The sequence below is a fragment of the Poecilia mexicana genome, unplaced genomic scaffold (genome assembly GCF_051168715.1).
Source record: "Poecilia mexicana isolate PSO_F unplaced genomic scaffold, ASM5116871v1 scaffold_14, whole genome shotgun sequence".
Taxonomy (NCBI): domain Eukaryota; kingdom Metazoa; phylum Chordata; class Actinopteri; order Cyprinodontiformes; family Poeciliidae; genus Poecilia; species Poecilia mexicana.
The window spans coordinates 2,946,605-2,962,197 of NW_028263383.1; the positions used below are offsets into that span (position 1 = coordinate 2,946,605).

Below are 15,593 nucleotides of genomic sequence, written 5' to 3' on the forward strand. Positions count from 1 at the left end.
ACCCAGCAATATTTACCTAGGATCTAAATATTTTCGACCTAAATATTTCTCTGATGAGCTAAATATTTAAATAGAAAACTGTATTTAATTAGTAAAATAAATGTATTTTAAAGCTAAATAGGGGTGCACTGATTGTAAATTACCGATCTTTAAGTAGTCTGTTTGCCAATTCCGATTTTTGTTGATACGATTTATTTTTTATTTTTTAGATGTTGCTAAATACAGCAAGAAAGTTGCTGAGTTTGCAACATCGGGGTGACTACTAACTGCAAACATCCGGACATGACCTGATGGGTGGGTTTGTCAGTCAAACCTCTCACATGGCAGAGCAAGCAGAGGACAATGGTTGTTTTTGTTTGTTTGTTTGTTTTGTTTGCCAAGGTAGATAAGATCGGTGAATAAGATCGCCTTCACAAGTAATTATCGGCTGATCACCGATCTCCCGAAATTAAGGAAATCGAGGCCAATTTATCGGCTGGCCGATTTATCCATGCACCTCTGGTTTGTAAACTTAATATTTATATGGTGAATTCAATATTTAGTTTGGAATTCTGACACTTACAAATGACTTTGAAAAAATGATTATGCACATTTTTGTTCTTTATGACAGGCTAATGAACCAAAATATTGCTGTTGATTTTTTTATTGTATAACTTTGCAAACGGTGCCATCTACTTCCTTCCCTGCAGCCTATCAGGATGGCTGAGAAAACACTGGAACCTGGCTCGGTCAGCATTCCAATGGAGGAGACCAAGCTGCCCGGAGGGGCCCCGCAGGAGGCGCCGCTGCTCACCCACCTGAAGAAAGTGGAGAACCACATCACAGAAGCGCAGCGCTTCTGCCACCTCCCGCGGCGCTCCGCTGTAGACCTGGAGTTCAACGAGCTGTCCTACACCATCCGGGAGGGCCCCTGGTGGAGGAGAAGAGGTACTGCAGGCACGGCTCACAGAAAATGATAGATGAGCAAGCGAACACCACCCATGACGATCAATATCTGCAGTGCAGAAATCTCAGTGCATTTAAAAGCTTTTGTGACATTTCAGGAAAAAAAAAATTCCCCAGTGTTTGTTCTTGCCTCTTTTTATTGTTCTGGCACATACACCCTATCCCTGATACATACTGACTTACAGACTTCCACCATGCAAGAGCAGCCGGAACTCCTGCCTGCAAGCTTTGCTGCACTCAGCAGAGTTTAGACATAGTAAATAATTTACCCCCAGGTTGCCACACTGCTTGCATCCTTTTTCCTCTGTTGTCTTCCAGGGGGCGGTGGCTGGGAGTCCAGCACATAATTGATATACTATGATCATATGAACTGCATGTGAACTCACCACCCTCGGAAATGATTAAGCTTTGGCTTCTTATCTGCAGATCAAACAACCTACCCTCTTCAAACACTTAGACCTGACTGCCTTAGTTGTGTGGATTTAGCAGGGTGTGTTTACATTCTCCACATGGGGTGAGGCGTTTGCAGGCTTGGTTATTTTTAGTCTTGTCTAATATGGATGTGCATTATGAAAGTCTGGCAGGGAAGTGTTTGCTGTTCTGTTGTGTAACCTGGACATATGGAACATTATAATGAGGGAAAAGATCAGAGAGGAGTTCTGGAGCACTGATGCACGTGTTGCTGTCCGTCTTCATTGCATCAAATATTTCTCTGTGATGTTTACAGTCTTTTGGAAACGTCTCTTTGGATTTTTATCAAAACTCATCCAGTTGCTGATAATTGACTAGGATGTCTTTTCTTTTACTTTTCATCTTTTTTTTTTATTAATCAGTGAAACACTTCATAGAATGTTTTTTTTTTTAAAACTAATATCACTAAGCCTCAGTTCTGATTGTAAACCAAACAAAAATCTCTGTGCCTTTCTGGGTTTTTTTTGCAGCAAAATTATTTGACACAAGCTGAACTCGGTAAATGACTTAATTTTTAACAGGAATTCTGCCTGATTGAAAGCCCTGCACAAGGAGTAAAATACCATTCGAGCTGATTGTTCTTTTGAATTCTGACAGCCACTAAAAGTCAAAGTACTTACTCATTTCCCTTCACACACACCTGGTTTTAATCAGTAAATACATCCGAAAGTGTACGTTGACCCACGATTAAAGCAGTATTATAAATCCACCTGATGAGTTTCTGTTGACTTGGACCTTTTTTGAAAACATTTAAAAAGCATTTCATTTAAAGAAATTCTGTAGAATACCCTCCTCCTGAAAAATTATTAGGAAAAAAAGCCCTTTTGATTTTAGGACTTTTCTCTGGGAGAAAAAAACTCTACATGAAAAAAATAATTGACTTTCCAAAAAAAAAAAAAAAACGTTTGCGTTGCGTTTATTTATTAGTGACCCTACAAATATATTTAAAATAAGATACGGCTAAAGCAGTTATTAAAATGTATGCGTTACTTTGTTTTTTCCAAGCTGCTGAGGGTTTTTTAGAAATGTCTAAGTAGCAATATGTGCTTTTCTGTTCTCTTTGGGAGTAAATCTGACAGGACACAGAAAGCCATTTCTTTTAGACACTGAGCTTTGTTGACTTCAGCACCAAGGACAGCACCAACATTTGATCTTTACTCTGTACAAATCTACTCCAGTAAAGAGTCACAGTAAAAGATTGATTGTTTATTTGTTGGTAACTTCAGAGCTTAAGGTAAAATTCTTTGTTTAAAGCTGTAATTATGTGCATTCCCACATGAATTAATACTAATATTCTATTCCACCTGTTTACTTTACAGCTATTAGTTTGTCTGAGTGAAAAAAACACTCTTCATTTCTAAATGTGTTGAATCAGACAGTGGCTATGCATCAGGCAGAAAGAGAGGAGAGAAATAAGATTTGCATGAATCATGATCCCAGAACTCGTGATGTCATCTATCCTTAGAAGCGACTTAGCTTTTGAGTCGATGTCTCTCTGCTCATGAGTCACGTCTCCAAAGGTTTGTGATAAGCAGGAAATTGCAAATACAGGTTTTTGTTAAATTTAGAGCCGTCTCTTTTCCTGGAGGAGGTCTCAGCCGGAGTGAGTCCCTGATGAGCTGCCCTCCAAATGCATTTTCTATTGCAGGCTCTTGTTTTGTGATGCTGGCCATCCCTGGCTGTTTTGGATGAAACTGCTGTGACCTATTTTCATGTTCAGTGGCATTCTCATCCCGAGGGAGATGTCTGGAGAAACTCAAGCCGGGCTTTGAACAGGGGAAAGACAGCAGAGAGGAGAGAGAGAGAGAGAAAGAGAGAAGGAAATGTTTACATTTCTGCTTCAGATTTAGTGAGCTGCTGCTCTGCACCTGCGCTCATCATCTCTGTTTTTCCAGAGGGAAAGCAAAGCTGGCTGAAATAAAAATACGGCCTCAATATGTCTGTCACGATAACAAATTTTGCTGGACGATATATTGTCCCAGAACTTATTGTGATATACAATAACATTGTTTTGTGAACATTTCCAAGTAATATAATAGTAATAATGGCATAAAAATACAAGAACACATTCTCAAAGTTCAATAAACTTTAAATGAACATTTAAAAACTGGAAGACATTTGGAATATCTATGATAAATAAAAAAAACAACAAATAAAATAAATTATGAAGCCTCTTTAAACAAAATTATCATTAAGTAAAAGGGTAAGTTGAGACCAAAACACCAGACTGAAGACTTTTATCATTCTTTTTTTGGTAGAAAGAAGACAATAAATCAAGGAAATGAAAAGTACTGTGTTTCTTTTAATTTGTCATGCGATTAATTGATTTATTGTTTATTGTGAATTAATATATCTGATTGATTATTGTATCCAGTTTCTTGAGAATTATCGTGGAAATTCTCAAGAAATCAACAAATCCCTAAACTTTTTTGTAGTTGGGAGTTCATTGGAAATGTTTCTCAACATTTCCAATAATGTTGAGAAACATTATTGGAAACATTATTACTTAATTACAAGTAATTAAGAGGCAGCCTTAATTGTTGTCAGATTATAGTCCATAATCTATACAGTGAGTAATATAAAGTCGCATTTACTGTCATAAATAAGTGCAAATATTGCAAATATTTCCTAATTATTACCACATATACAAAATCCTGGAGGGACTGAAAAGAAGTTCAGTAATACTATTTAATTTTAAGAATTAATTGATATTTTTACAGTTTTTGAACAGATTTTATCAATACATTCTGGCACAACCGGCCCTTTAAGAGCATTCATGAGCTTGATTGGGCCCAAAACAAAATGAGTTTGATACAATCCAATTACATCATTTCGATGGGAAAAGTTGGTTTACTTATTATTAGCTCCACTCTCTATTCAAAACCTGCCCAGTCTGGATTACCTGTATCATTCGGGGCTCTGCTCCTGTTGCGACACAGTGGCTGATAAAACCTCTGAATAATTTGTCTAGTAATTACAGCGGGATGTGTCAGAAGTTCAGGCTGTAATCTCAGAGTAAACACCGTCAGATGTGGTTAGAACTGAGCTCGGTCGTGATGTCAGGGGACGACGTACGCTCTGGCTCTCTGAGACAAAGGGACGAGCTCTCAGACTCACGCCATGTTCGCCCAACAGCGGTGGGTTAGATCATCAGTATGCAGCTCATGGCGGGGCATGGTTGCTTCACTGACAGCATGCAGCTCCTGGCTGAGAGGAGAGAGCTCTTTGATGTAGTAACTAAGTGACAGAGGAGGGGGCGCCACTTCTTGGCAGCTGGTTTAAGGGACTATGTCGCTTTGCTGAGATCGCCCAATTACCCAGTTGAAGGCAAGAAGAAGGGTCTGTGCAGACCCAGGAGAGACACTCAGGAGACAGGAGACATGGGTGACAGCTCTCAGAAACTGTGTCAGCTCTAAATTGGATTGTGCAGTTGCTCCCACTGCACTTCAGGAACCACAACCCTGGTACAAGCACATCACAGAAACCCAAGGTAACCTTACTTGGAGGCAAAGTCTTTCGGTTGCTGGATAATAAGATAAACTTAGCAAAATATCTGTTGTGTTATTTTAATTTTTATCCCAAAATGCTTTCATTTTACCCTGATAAGTTTTCCATATTGCTGGTAGAAGACTTGGTTTAAATTTTCTCTGTTCCTCCGCCTCACTGTACAGCTTCTTATCTGTCTAGGACCCGGTGACCTCTCCCAAATTACAATCTCAGTATCTGCATAATCATCTGTTAAAACACTTTAGAAATCAATGAACCAAGTTTTGCAGCAGAGCGCAGCTCACTGAGCTTTAACTACTGAAACAAGATACACAATTTGACCAGCTGCTCCAGGAGACTCACTCCCGTGCTCACCCTGATCTGTCTTCCAGAAAATTATGTTCTGGCATTGATAACACCGCTTTATAATATGCTGTAGTCATTCTGTGACATAATCGTTACAGCTCAGGCCGTGAGCAGTCAGTTCTCCGTCTCCCCATTTTTTTTTTTGTTTCTCCAGCTTTGTCCTTTTAATAAATTGCGTACTCAAAATCAACCAAACTGGTCCCGACCTTCCTGATTTTGATAGTCGGGTCCAATGACTAAAGAATCTGAATTTTGGTCTTTACTGTTTTTATAGTTTCTAAACTTTATATAACTTCTCTACAGTATCTGACTTCAAAGAGGATGCTAAAAATATACTAAGTAGACACATTTATTTAATATATGTGTTTAATACGTGACATAGCTTTCATATTGGCCTGTTTATATTTAGAACAAGAGACATTTGAATGTTAAAGTAGATAGAAATGCAGTGATCAAGCTTTTCCAGACTGATATCTTTTCCAGTTTTCCTAAAGTCTGATTTTATAAAGAAAACTGCCTGGACACAACAAGGCAACTGGCTTTTTAATTTGGGATTTGCAAGACAGAACACCTGAAAATTTTTTTTATTTTTTGAAGAGAAGAAATGTGCCACATGTTTTTAATATAAGTCACAGCTTTGAATGGAACAGAACATTAATTCATCAAAGCATGATGAATTAATGTCATCATGCGTAAAAGGTGTTTCAGAGTATGTTTTGTTGGTTGATGCGTCTGCAGCTTGAAAGGAGTTAAAGTTTTAGCTCTGATGCATTTAAAGACCATGGAAAAATTTTAGATTTTTCTGTATTTGACCTGGAGATCCTCCAATTAAAACTGCTAAAGCAAAACTAAACAAATTACATTGTTTTGTCAACTGGCTGAAGAATCTCGAGTGCACATAATAAACCAACAACATGAGTACAGTCAGGGTAGGTTTAAGGTTTGAATTTGACAAAATGTGAAAATGTTCAAGGCGTTTGAACACATTTGCAAGGCTCTGTATCTTCGTTGTCTAGCTTCTTCACCAGGGTTTCTTCCAGAAAACTTTCTAAGCCTGGTGGTTGGGCTCTAGGGCAGTCATTCCTCCAGCGACCTGTCATGTTTTTGAATTGAAAAATGTTTAAAGTTGACAGGAAATTTGAAAATATCACTTGATAAATATGTGTTATTGAAATATTGGAATATTAACGCCTGGACACCAACTATAAAGTCTTAAAAATGCAAACATTTTTAAAAGACTTAAACAAATAAGCAATGCTTAGCCTGGTGGGGGCACAAGTAAACCCTGGTGGCCCGCCAGGCTTATCATACGCTGAGGGAAACCCTGCATACACCACATGTTCATGTTTAACGTGGTTCTGCTTTATATTTAAAATAAAATGTCTACTAAAATCCACAACACAGGGTTCGTGTTTAATGTTTTATATATTCACTTAAACTTTATAGAAGTTTTTAAGAAACTGCGAGCGTAAGAAATGTAATCTTACATTGTTGCAGGACAACAGTTAGAATATCCCAAAACATTAGCATCAGTGTCAATGACTGACAGCAGTAGGAGACAAATAATCTGCCCAGAAAGGTCCCCTCCTCCCAGCTGAAGCCCTCATTAGGATAAAGCTTGTATAGAAAATGAATGAATGATTAACTGACTGATGGTTCATTCTCTCCATTAGGCTACAAAGCTCTCCTCAAGTGTCTGTCGGGAAGATTCTGCAGCAGAGAACTGATTGGTATCATGGGACCCTCTGGGGCTGGGAAATCCACTTTGATGAATATTCTGGCAGGTTACAGGTGAGCTTTTAACCTGCACGAGAATTACACAGATCCATAAAAAGAATATGTTACTGTATGTTTACGGAAGACTGATTTTGGGTGGCTTTGGTTACATTTACGTGAGCAGATTCATAGTGGACTTCCAACATGGCTTCATGTTTGAAAAACAGGGAAACTGGCATGAAGGGGACCATCCTGGTGAACGGTCGGCCGAGGGATCTGAGGACCTTCAGGAAGATGTCCTGCTACATCATGCAGGACGACATGCTCCTGCCGCACCTCACTGCGAGGGAGGCCATGATGGTGACACTGCTGCTGGGACAAATCATGGCCAAATGTTGACATGTACTTTAAAAAACAGATTTCTGATGAGGTTTCCTTTTTGTTGTTTATTTAGGTTTCTGCCCATCTGAAGCTGAATGAGTCTGTGCAGGTCAAAAAAGAACTTGTGAGTCAGATTATGTTGATTTATGAAAGAATTATATGTTAGACACAAAAATTTTTTTTTTGCTTTGACAAATGTTCTTAATTCTATTTTAGTGAGATTAATATACTACAAGTGTCTGTATTCGCTGAATCCCAATACTGAAACTTAGTAATTTAGTAAATTACTAATTAGTAGTTGTGCTAATATATTCCAATGATTGATTAGTTAAAAAAACAAACCCAATAAACCAACATGGAGCTAATTTCTTAAAGAACTGGAATTGGACATCTGACTGCCTGGTTGAAGGTCTAGTTTATAATTTTTATTAATTGTTGTTTTTTTAAAGTTTCTCGTAGGCCTGTCACAATAAACAATAAATCAATTAACTGCATGATAAATTAAAAGAAACTCAATAATTTGCATTTGCTTGATTTATTGCTTTTCTCTTTTTTCTCACTTTTTACCAAAAACTGAATGATAAAAGTCTTCAGTCTGCTGTTTTGGTCTCAACTATCCCCTTTTTTTGAAAGATAATTTTGTTTACACAGACTTCATAATTTTATTTTATTTGTTGTTTTCTTTATTTATCGTTTATCGCAATAAGTTCTGAGACAATTTATCAGGTAACACTTTATTTGAAGGGGGTTGAATAAGACTGTCATGACACTTTCATAAACATGACATAACACCTGTCATGAACATGAATAAGCCTTCATGAATATTTATGACTGCTGTCATAAAGCGTCATTCGGTAAATTATGACACTTTTAATACAAAGTTGACATTATTCAAAATGTCTTCATTATGACAACTTGACATTAACCAAGAAATCATTACTGTTCAAACTTTACCTTTAATAACATAAAGTTACCTAATTTTTAAAGTGAAATCAGTAATACTTTTATAACAAATTTATATCAGTAATGATTTCTTGGTTAATGTCAAGTTGTCATAACAAAGACATTTTGAATAATGTCAACTTTGTATTAAAAGTGTCATAATTTACCAAATGACGCTTTATGACAACAGTCATGAATATTCATGAATGCTTATTCATGTGCATGACAGGTGTTATGTCATATTTATGATGGTGTCATGACAGTCTTATTCAACCCCCTTCAAATAAAGTGTTACCATTTATCATCCAGTAAAATTTATTGTGACATGCCTAGTTTACTCGTTTCATGGAGCAACAAGGCCAAAGCAGCACAGTTCACACAGATTGCACATAGCTTTTAAGGTTAATGACACACTCTGGGTGATATCAGATGATTGATTGTTTCACCGTTTTTCTTTACTTGCGCTCAAGGTGGATGAGATCCTGACAGCTCTGGGACTCCAGGAATGTGCTCAGACACGCACCCACTCACTCTCTGGGGGTCAGTGTAAACGCCTGGCCATTGCTTTAGAACTGGTCAACAATCCACCGGTCATGTTTTTTGATGAGCCCACCAGGTAAAATCGTACTTACTGACTTTAACTCCTTTACTATTTAAGTCTAAATTCATCCTAACCGGTCTTCTGATCTCTCTGTCCCCATTTTTTTTTTTTAAATGTTTATAAATCCATTGCAGTGGTCTGGACAGTTCGTCGTGCTTCCAGGTTGTTTCACTCATGAAGTCTCTGGCTCAGGGAGGACGGACAATCATGTGCACCATTCATCAGCCCAGTGCCAAGCTCTTTGAGATGTTTGATAAGGTAGGCTGAGTGCTTTTACTGCTGGACACGTCAGACCCTCCATTACCTGTGGCTTGGACCAGGACACCACAGCATAATTCATTTTATACAGCCGAAGAAGCAGAGCAGTCGATGTCCCGCCCCGTCGTTTGCTATTGATCGTTTTATTCAGAGAGGCTGCATGTTGGAAAGTTTACTGACTATGTTCCTCTGTTGTTCCATCCTCAGCTGTACATCCTTAGTCAGGGTCAGTGCATTTACAAGGGGACAGTCCCTTATCTCATCCCTTACCTGAAGAACCTGGGCCTTCACTGTCCAACATATCACAATCCTGCTGATTTCAGTAAGTGCAGCAAGTCCTCTAAATCCTGAGTGTGTGTGCATGTGTGTGTGTGTGTGTGTGTGTGTGTGTGTGTGTGTGTGTGTTTGTTTGTAATACCTTGTGGGGACAATTTTCTGACACATACGACATTGTGGGAACCACTGCTCCCTGTGGGGACTGAAGCCTGATCCCCACAAGGAGAAACACTGTTTTTGGGTCGGGAGTTAGTTAGATTTAGGACTAAAGTGTGACTTGAGTTTTGGTTGGGGTTAGGTATGTAATGGGATAAGGTTAGTGTTAGGATAAGGGTAAGGTTTAGGCTGTAGAAATGAATGGAAAGTCCCCACAAAGATAGCCACACAAACGTGTGTGTGAGTGTGTGTGTGTGCGTGTGTGTGCGTGTGTGTGTGTGTGTTTGTTTGTAATACCTTGTGGGGACCATTTTCCTGACACATACGACGTTGTGGGAACCACTGCTCCCTGTGGGGACTGAAGCCTGGTCCCCACAAGGAGAAACACTGTTTTTGGGTCAGGAGTTAGTTAGATTTAGGACTAAAGTGTGACTTGAGTTTTGGTTGGGGTTAGGTATGTAATGGGATAAGGTTAGGGTTAGGATAAGGGTAAATGAATGGAAAGTCCCCACAAAGATAGCCACACAAACGTGTGTGTGTGTGTGTGTGTGTGTGTGTGTGTGGGGGTGTGTGTGTGTGTGTGTGTGTGTGTGTGTGTGTGTGTGTGTGTGTGTGTGTGTGTGTGTTTGTTTGTAATACCTTGTGGGGACAATTTTCTGACACATACGACATTGTGGGAACCACTGCTCCCTGTGGGGACTGAAGCCTGGTCCCACAAGGAGAAACACTGTTTTTGGGTCGGGAGTTAGTTAGATTTAGGACTAAAGTGTGACTTGAGTTTTGGTTGGGGTTAGGTATGTAATGGGATAAGGTTAGTGTTAGGATAAGGGTAAGGTTTAGGCTGTAGAAATGAATGGAAAGTCCCCACAAAGATAGCCACACAAACATGTGTGTGTGTGTGTGTGTGTGTGTGTGTGTGTGTGTGTTTGTTTGTAATACCTTGTGGGGACCATTTTCCTGACACATACGACGTTGTGGGAACCACTGCTCCCTGTGGGGACCGAAGCCTGGTCCCCACAAGGAGAAACACTGTTTTTGGGTCAGGAGTTAGATTTAGGACTAAAGTGTGACTTGAGTTTTGGTTGGGGTTAGGTATGTAATGGGATAAGGTTAGGGTTAGGATAAGGGTAAATGAATGGAAAGTCCCCACAAAGATAGCCACACAAACGTGTGCGTGTGTGTGTGTGTGTGTGTGTGTGTGTGTGTGTGTGTGTGTGTGTGTGTGTGGAGATGTTGTCACTGATTTGTGAATGAGCACTGCAGCTGATGCACCCTTTGGTCTGACTTACCATCTCTACATCCAGTCATTGAGGTAGCATCGGGAGAGTATGGAGACCTGAACCCAGTGCTGTTCGAGGCGGTCCAGGGTGGACTCTGTTCAGAGGAGGGCAAGAAGAACTCCAGAGACAAAAGCGATGCTTCCTGTCCTTCTCAATGTTACAGTGTAAGTAAGAGAGTATACTGGTCGTTTCAAATCCTTCACTATTTCATTTCATGGTTTTTCAGTTGTAATTGCTTTATGGTTGATTATATTGGTACCAAACCAGTTGTAATTTTGTACAAACCATGCCATTTTGAATGTTTTGCATCACAGAAAGTAATTTTCTACATTTCCACTAGAAGTAGATGTGAACATGTGTCAAATGTCGGAGTTTTAGAATCATGACCATATACTTTTCAAATAGTTGACCAAAAAATGTCATATTTATTTAAATAAAATAATATATCAAAACAACTTTATGCAGCTGTACAAGTAACATCTCTTTAGATGAAATTGCAAATAATTTAAGGTTTTGATATACGCACCTGAAATGCAACTGAAATGCAGGTTTGACCCTTGATTAAGCAAAAATTATGAGTTCTGAGCCCGTTTTCATTACATAATAAAACGATATTTCATGAATCCAAGCTTATCCATGCTTGTAGGTTGTTTAAAAGATTTGCTCAGATTTCACTTTTCACATGCAAGAAGAAACCTTTTGCTCAAAGAGAAGAGTTTTTAGTCTTTTGGGGCAACATTTTGTTGAAAAGGCTTTGAGTTTGATATTTTTATTTAAGAACAAATTTAACATTTTTGTATATTTCAAATATGGTGCTGATCCTTAAATTATAACAAAATTAAGCTATCAATAAAATGAAATGTTATTATAAAGTATGCAAATAAAATTAATTTTAACAGTAATTTAAAAAATGCCATGTCATGCTCTGATTTCCTTGTCTTCTCCGCTTCACTGATCATTTTTCTTCTCCTCTGTCATCTTCTTTCCATTCTGTCTAACTAACTTCCAGTACAGGAATCAGCTAAAGGTTGAAGCTTAAAATAAGAACTTGGAACTGTCTGTTTTAGTTTTACTGTTTTCTTTTGCTTTTTACTTACTTATTTACAGGTTCACTTTGCTGTAAATCTAAGATCAGAGCTGGTTTAAAGAACGTCTTATTCTGTACAGCTTCTTGAAGAAGCAAACAAATGTTATCTTTTACATTTACTGAGGTTCTTTCATCAAACCCTTTAACCATAAAGACATAGAGTCAAGTGTTTTAAATGGGTTGCATCATTCCTCCTTTCTGGGTCATAAAACAGGGGCAGAAATATTCATTTTTCATACGTTGAATACTGCTGTGTATGTGACATAAACGTTTAGCTTGAAGTATAACAGGAAATCTGCTCAGAGGCTAAGATACACCCTTTGCAAACATGAATACCATATTCATTTTGAGCTTTCAATTATTTACTTGAACGATTCTTTTTCTCATAATGGAACAATCATACAACACAAAACTTCAATCTTTTTTTTTTTTTCCAAATTGAGTGCAGGGTGCAGCGGTGGCGCCGGGGTTAAAGCAAACCCTTCTGTAGAGGCCTCAGTCCTCAACGCCGCCGTCACGCGGCCGAGTCTTTGCTGCATGTCTTCCCCCTCGCTTTCCTGTTATTTACTGTTAAATAAAGATGACCAGAGCCAAAAAAAATCCTTTAAAAAATTTAATTAAAAGATTTTATTCCTTATATGCAAATCCAAGCAGCCTTCACTATTATTTGGGCTGTGTTTAAAATGTGTAAACTTTGTTTTAAGACAGAGTTTAATGATGGTAATAGAAATTGTGTGTTTTCTCTGCAGCCTTTCAATTTATTCAAATATTAGTGGAAGTTTTGTGTATTTACTTGAGTCTTTGCATAATTAAGACTGTGAGTAGATTAGAAAAGACACACAACAAATTCAAACATAAGCAATGTTCTTAGTTGTATAATTTGTTCATACATAACTCCATTTTTCCACAGGACACAGGAACCCTGGAGAAGTCCAGCTTCCCCACAAGCACATTCACACAGTTCTGCATCCTCTTCAAAAGAACCTTCATCACAATATGCAGGGACACGGTAAAATGATCATTTCCACATTCACTCCTGGACATTTTTAATAACATTATAAGCTGTTATATATAATATATTTTGCCTAAAAAACCCTTTACATGTAGTCTGCTGTATTATTTTGTTTTGAAGGTGCTGACCCACCTCAGAGTGATGTCCCATCTGTGTATTGGGGTGTTGATTGGCCTGCTTTATCTTAATATTGGAAATGATGCCAGCAAAGTCTTCAACAACACAGGCTTCCTCTTCTTCTCCATGCTGTTCCTCATGTTCGCTGCCCTGATGCCCACAGTGCTAACCTGTAAGACACTGATCCTCGTCGGAGACTGGAAACATTGATCTGGTGTGTGGGGTTTTTTCCGTGGTTTTGGAAAGGTTTTTCTTAACTGAGCTGTTGTTCCACAGTTCCTCTGGAGATGTCTGTCTTTATGAGGGAGCATCTCAACTACTGGTACAGCCTTAAGGCGTACTTCCTGGCCAAAACCATGGCTGACATACCGTTCCAGGTAGGGTTTGATTCATTCTTTAGAAATGAGAGCGTATATTGTGCAATTTTTACTGAAAGCATGTCTCCTTCGTAGGTGATTTGTCCCATAATGTACTGTAGTATAGTATATTGGATGACTGAACAGCCTGCAGAGGCGGGTCGCTATCTCCTCTTCATGGCCTTGTCAACATCCACAGCCCTGGTAGCCCAGTCCCTGGGACTGCTAATTGGTGCTGCATCCACATCCTTGCAGGTAGACAGTTGTACATGGATACTGGTCATTTTGCGCCTTTATTGTTTCCTTCAATAAAGGAACAGACCTTGATGTTTTACAAAATTTGCTTCATTTCTTTGAATTTGATATTTTTCTTATACACCAACAAAACTGACTCTTTACAGCAACTTTGGATTGCAAGACACTTTTTATGTTTTTATATTTTTCATGTTTTTGTATATTTCTTAATTTTGCTCTCTTTACTATGATGCTTTTGTAACAAAAGAGAACAAAAGATCAATTTTAAATTGGCATTGAAGCGTAGTGAGAGGAGACAGTGTAAGTATAAACAATGAAAATAGTCATGTTAGAGTATAAATCTTTTTTTTTCTCCTCCAGATATTTAAATAAAATGTTTTGTTTTCTAGGAGTGATAGTTTGTTTTAATTTCATGCTGTTGTTTTTGTTTGACAGGTAGCAACGTTTGTTGGTCCAGTTACAGCCATTCCCGTCCTCCTCTTTTCTGGATTTTTTGTCAATTTTGACACAATTCCTAAATACCTTCAGTGGAGTTCTTATGTCTCCTACGTCAGGTATTGTCTCTAGGATTTGCAAGCAATTTTCAGATTTCGATTTTCAAATGTGGCCCCTTTTTTTACAGCCACTGACCAAACTGTTTGATTTCAGATATGGCTTTGAGGGGGTGATACTCTCCATCTATGGGATGAACCGGTCAGAACTTGAGTGTCCGGAAGTGATGTGTAAATTTCAAAAGCCAGAGGAGGTTCTGCAGCTGCTGGATGTAGAGGACGCAAAGCTTTATGTTGACTTTATGGTGCTGGGTGCGTTTTTCCTGATTCTTAGACTGGCCACCTACCTGGCTCTGCGCTACAGAGTCAAGTCAGAGCGTTAAGATGTCACAATGTTCTTACATATCCCAGCCGTGTGATGAAACATATTGTCCTCCTTTCTCTTACTTAACTTCACCTTCACATAGACTGAAAGACAAATCCGAGCCTCAGAAAACTGCTGCACCATTATCCAAACACATGGATGGAAGATGCTTGGACTGGGAAACGTTTCTCCACGTCCTAAGCCTGTCACAAGATGGAGGTCTTTCTCAGCTCACCTTAACCCTCCCCTAAAATATCCAGACGGCACAAATGCCCAATAAATTAACCTGAAGCATGTTTCAGTAATGCAAGAAAGTTGAATTTTTATATTTTGCCATCAAGAAAATTGTGATATGACTAAGAAGCTAATAAAAAACATGCTAACCCTAGTGGAATAGGAAGGTCCAGTGACTTGTACTAGTTCAGTGCCTGAAAGGTAACTCGGTCCACGTCATAATCATTCTGACTGGCATCCAATCAGTCAAGTTGAAGGAAGAGTTCAGAATAGGTTCCCTCTTATTCCTGTCAGACGATTGGAAAACTTTCCACGGGAAACATTTGCGTGTCTTATACTTCTCTTTTGGGACAATCTTTTCAGATACCTGTACCTGGACACTTAACATGCAGACTTCCGACTGCCATTGGATGACTTACATTTGCTTTCAAGTGTAGATCATTTTCACAGGCCTCCTGCCCCACCACGGGTGGTGGTGGAGCACTAAAGCCTGGACGAACTGTTTGCAAAATGCGTGTCTTATGTATCAAACTGATATTCATCCTGCAACCAGCCCTAAGAGTCCCTACTTGTTCCTTAATGTTTGCTTTTGCCGTGACAAAGGAAGCATTGACCGAGCTGGGAGTAAGGGAGTTTCCAACCTGATTCGAGGAGCTGAGTGATTGATGCTGCAGACAAAGTGCAATAGTTTAAACTATGGGTAAAGACATGATGTTTGTCCATCAGGTCGCATAGTTTTGACACTAATCTTTAAAATGCTCGTTTCCACTTGTTGTATGCCTCTCTTCCCCTATCTTTA

General features: G+C 38.8%; 1 protein-coding gene across 1 annotated transcript; it reads left to right on the forward strand.

Annotated features, from left to right (window-relative positions):
- Positions 1-686: 686 nt before the first annotated feature.
- abcg4a (ATP binding cassette subfamily G member 4a) lies at positions 687-14,943 on the forward strand. The gene is made up of 15 exons (XM_088012587.1): positions 687-927; positions 4,847-4,906; positions 6,942-7,059; positions 7,212-7,344; positions 7,439-7,489; positions 8,778-8,923; positions 9,043-9,166; positions 9,374-9,488; positions 10,903-11,042; positions 12,876-12,974; positions 13,098-13,266; positions 13,371-13,471; positions 13,547-13,705; positions 14,141-14,259; positions 14,354-14,943. Exons 1-15 carry the CDS (start codon positions 699-701, stop codon positions 14,577-14,579), a joined length of 1,989 nt encoding a protein of 662 aa, XP_087868713.1. The 5' UTR covers positions 687-698; the 3' UTR covers positions 14,580-14,943.
- The last annotated feature ends 650 nt before the right edge of the window (positions 14,944-15,593 follow it).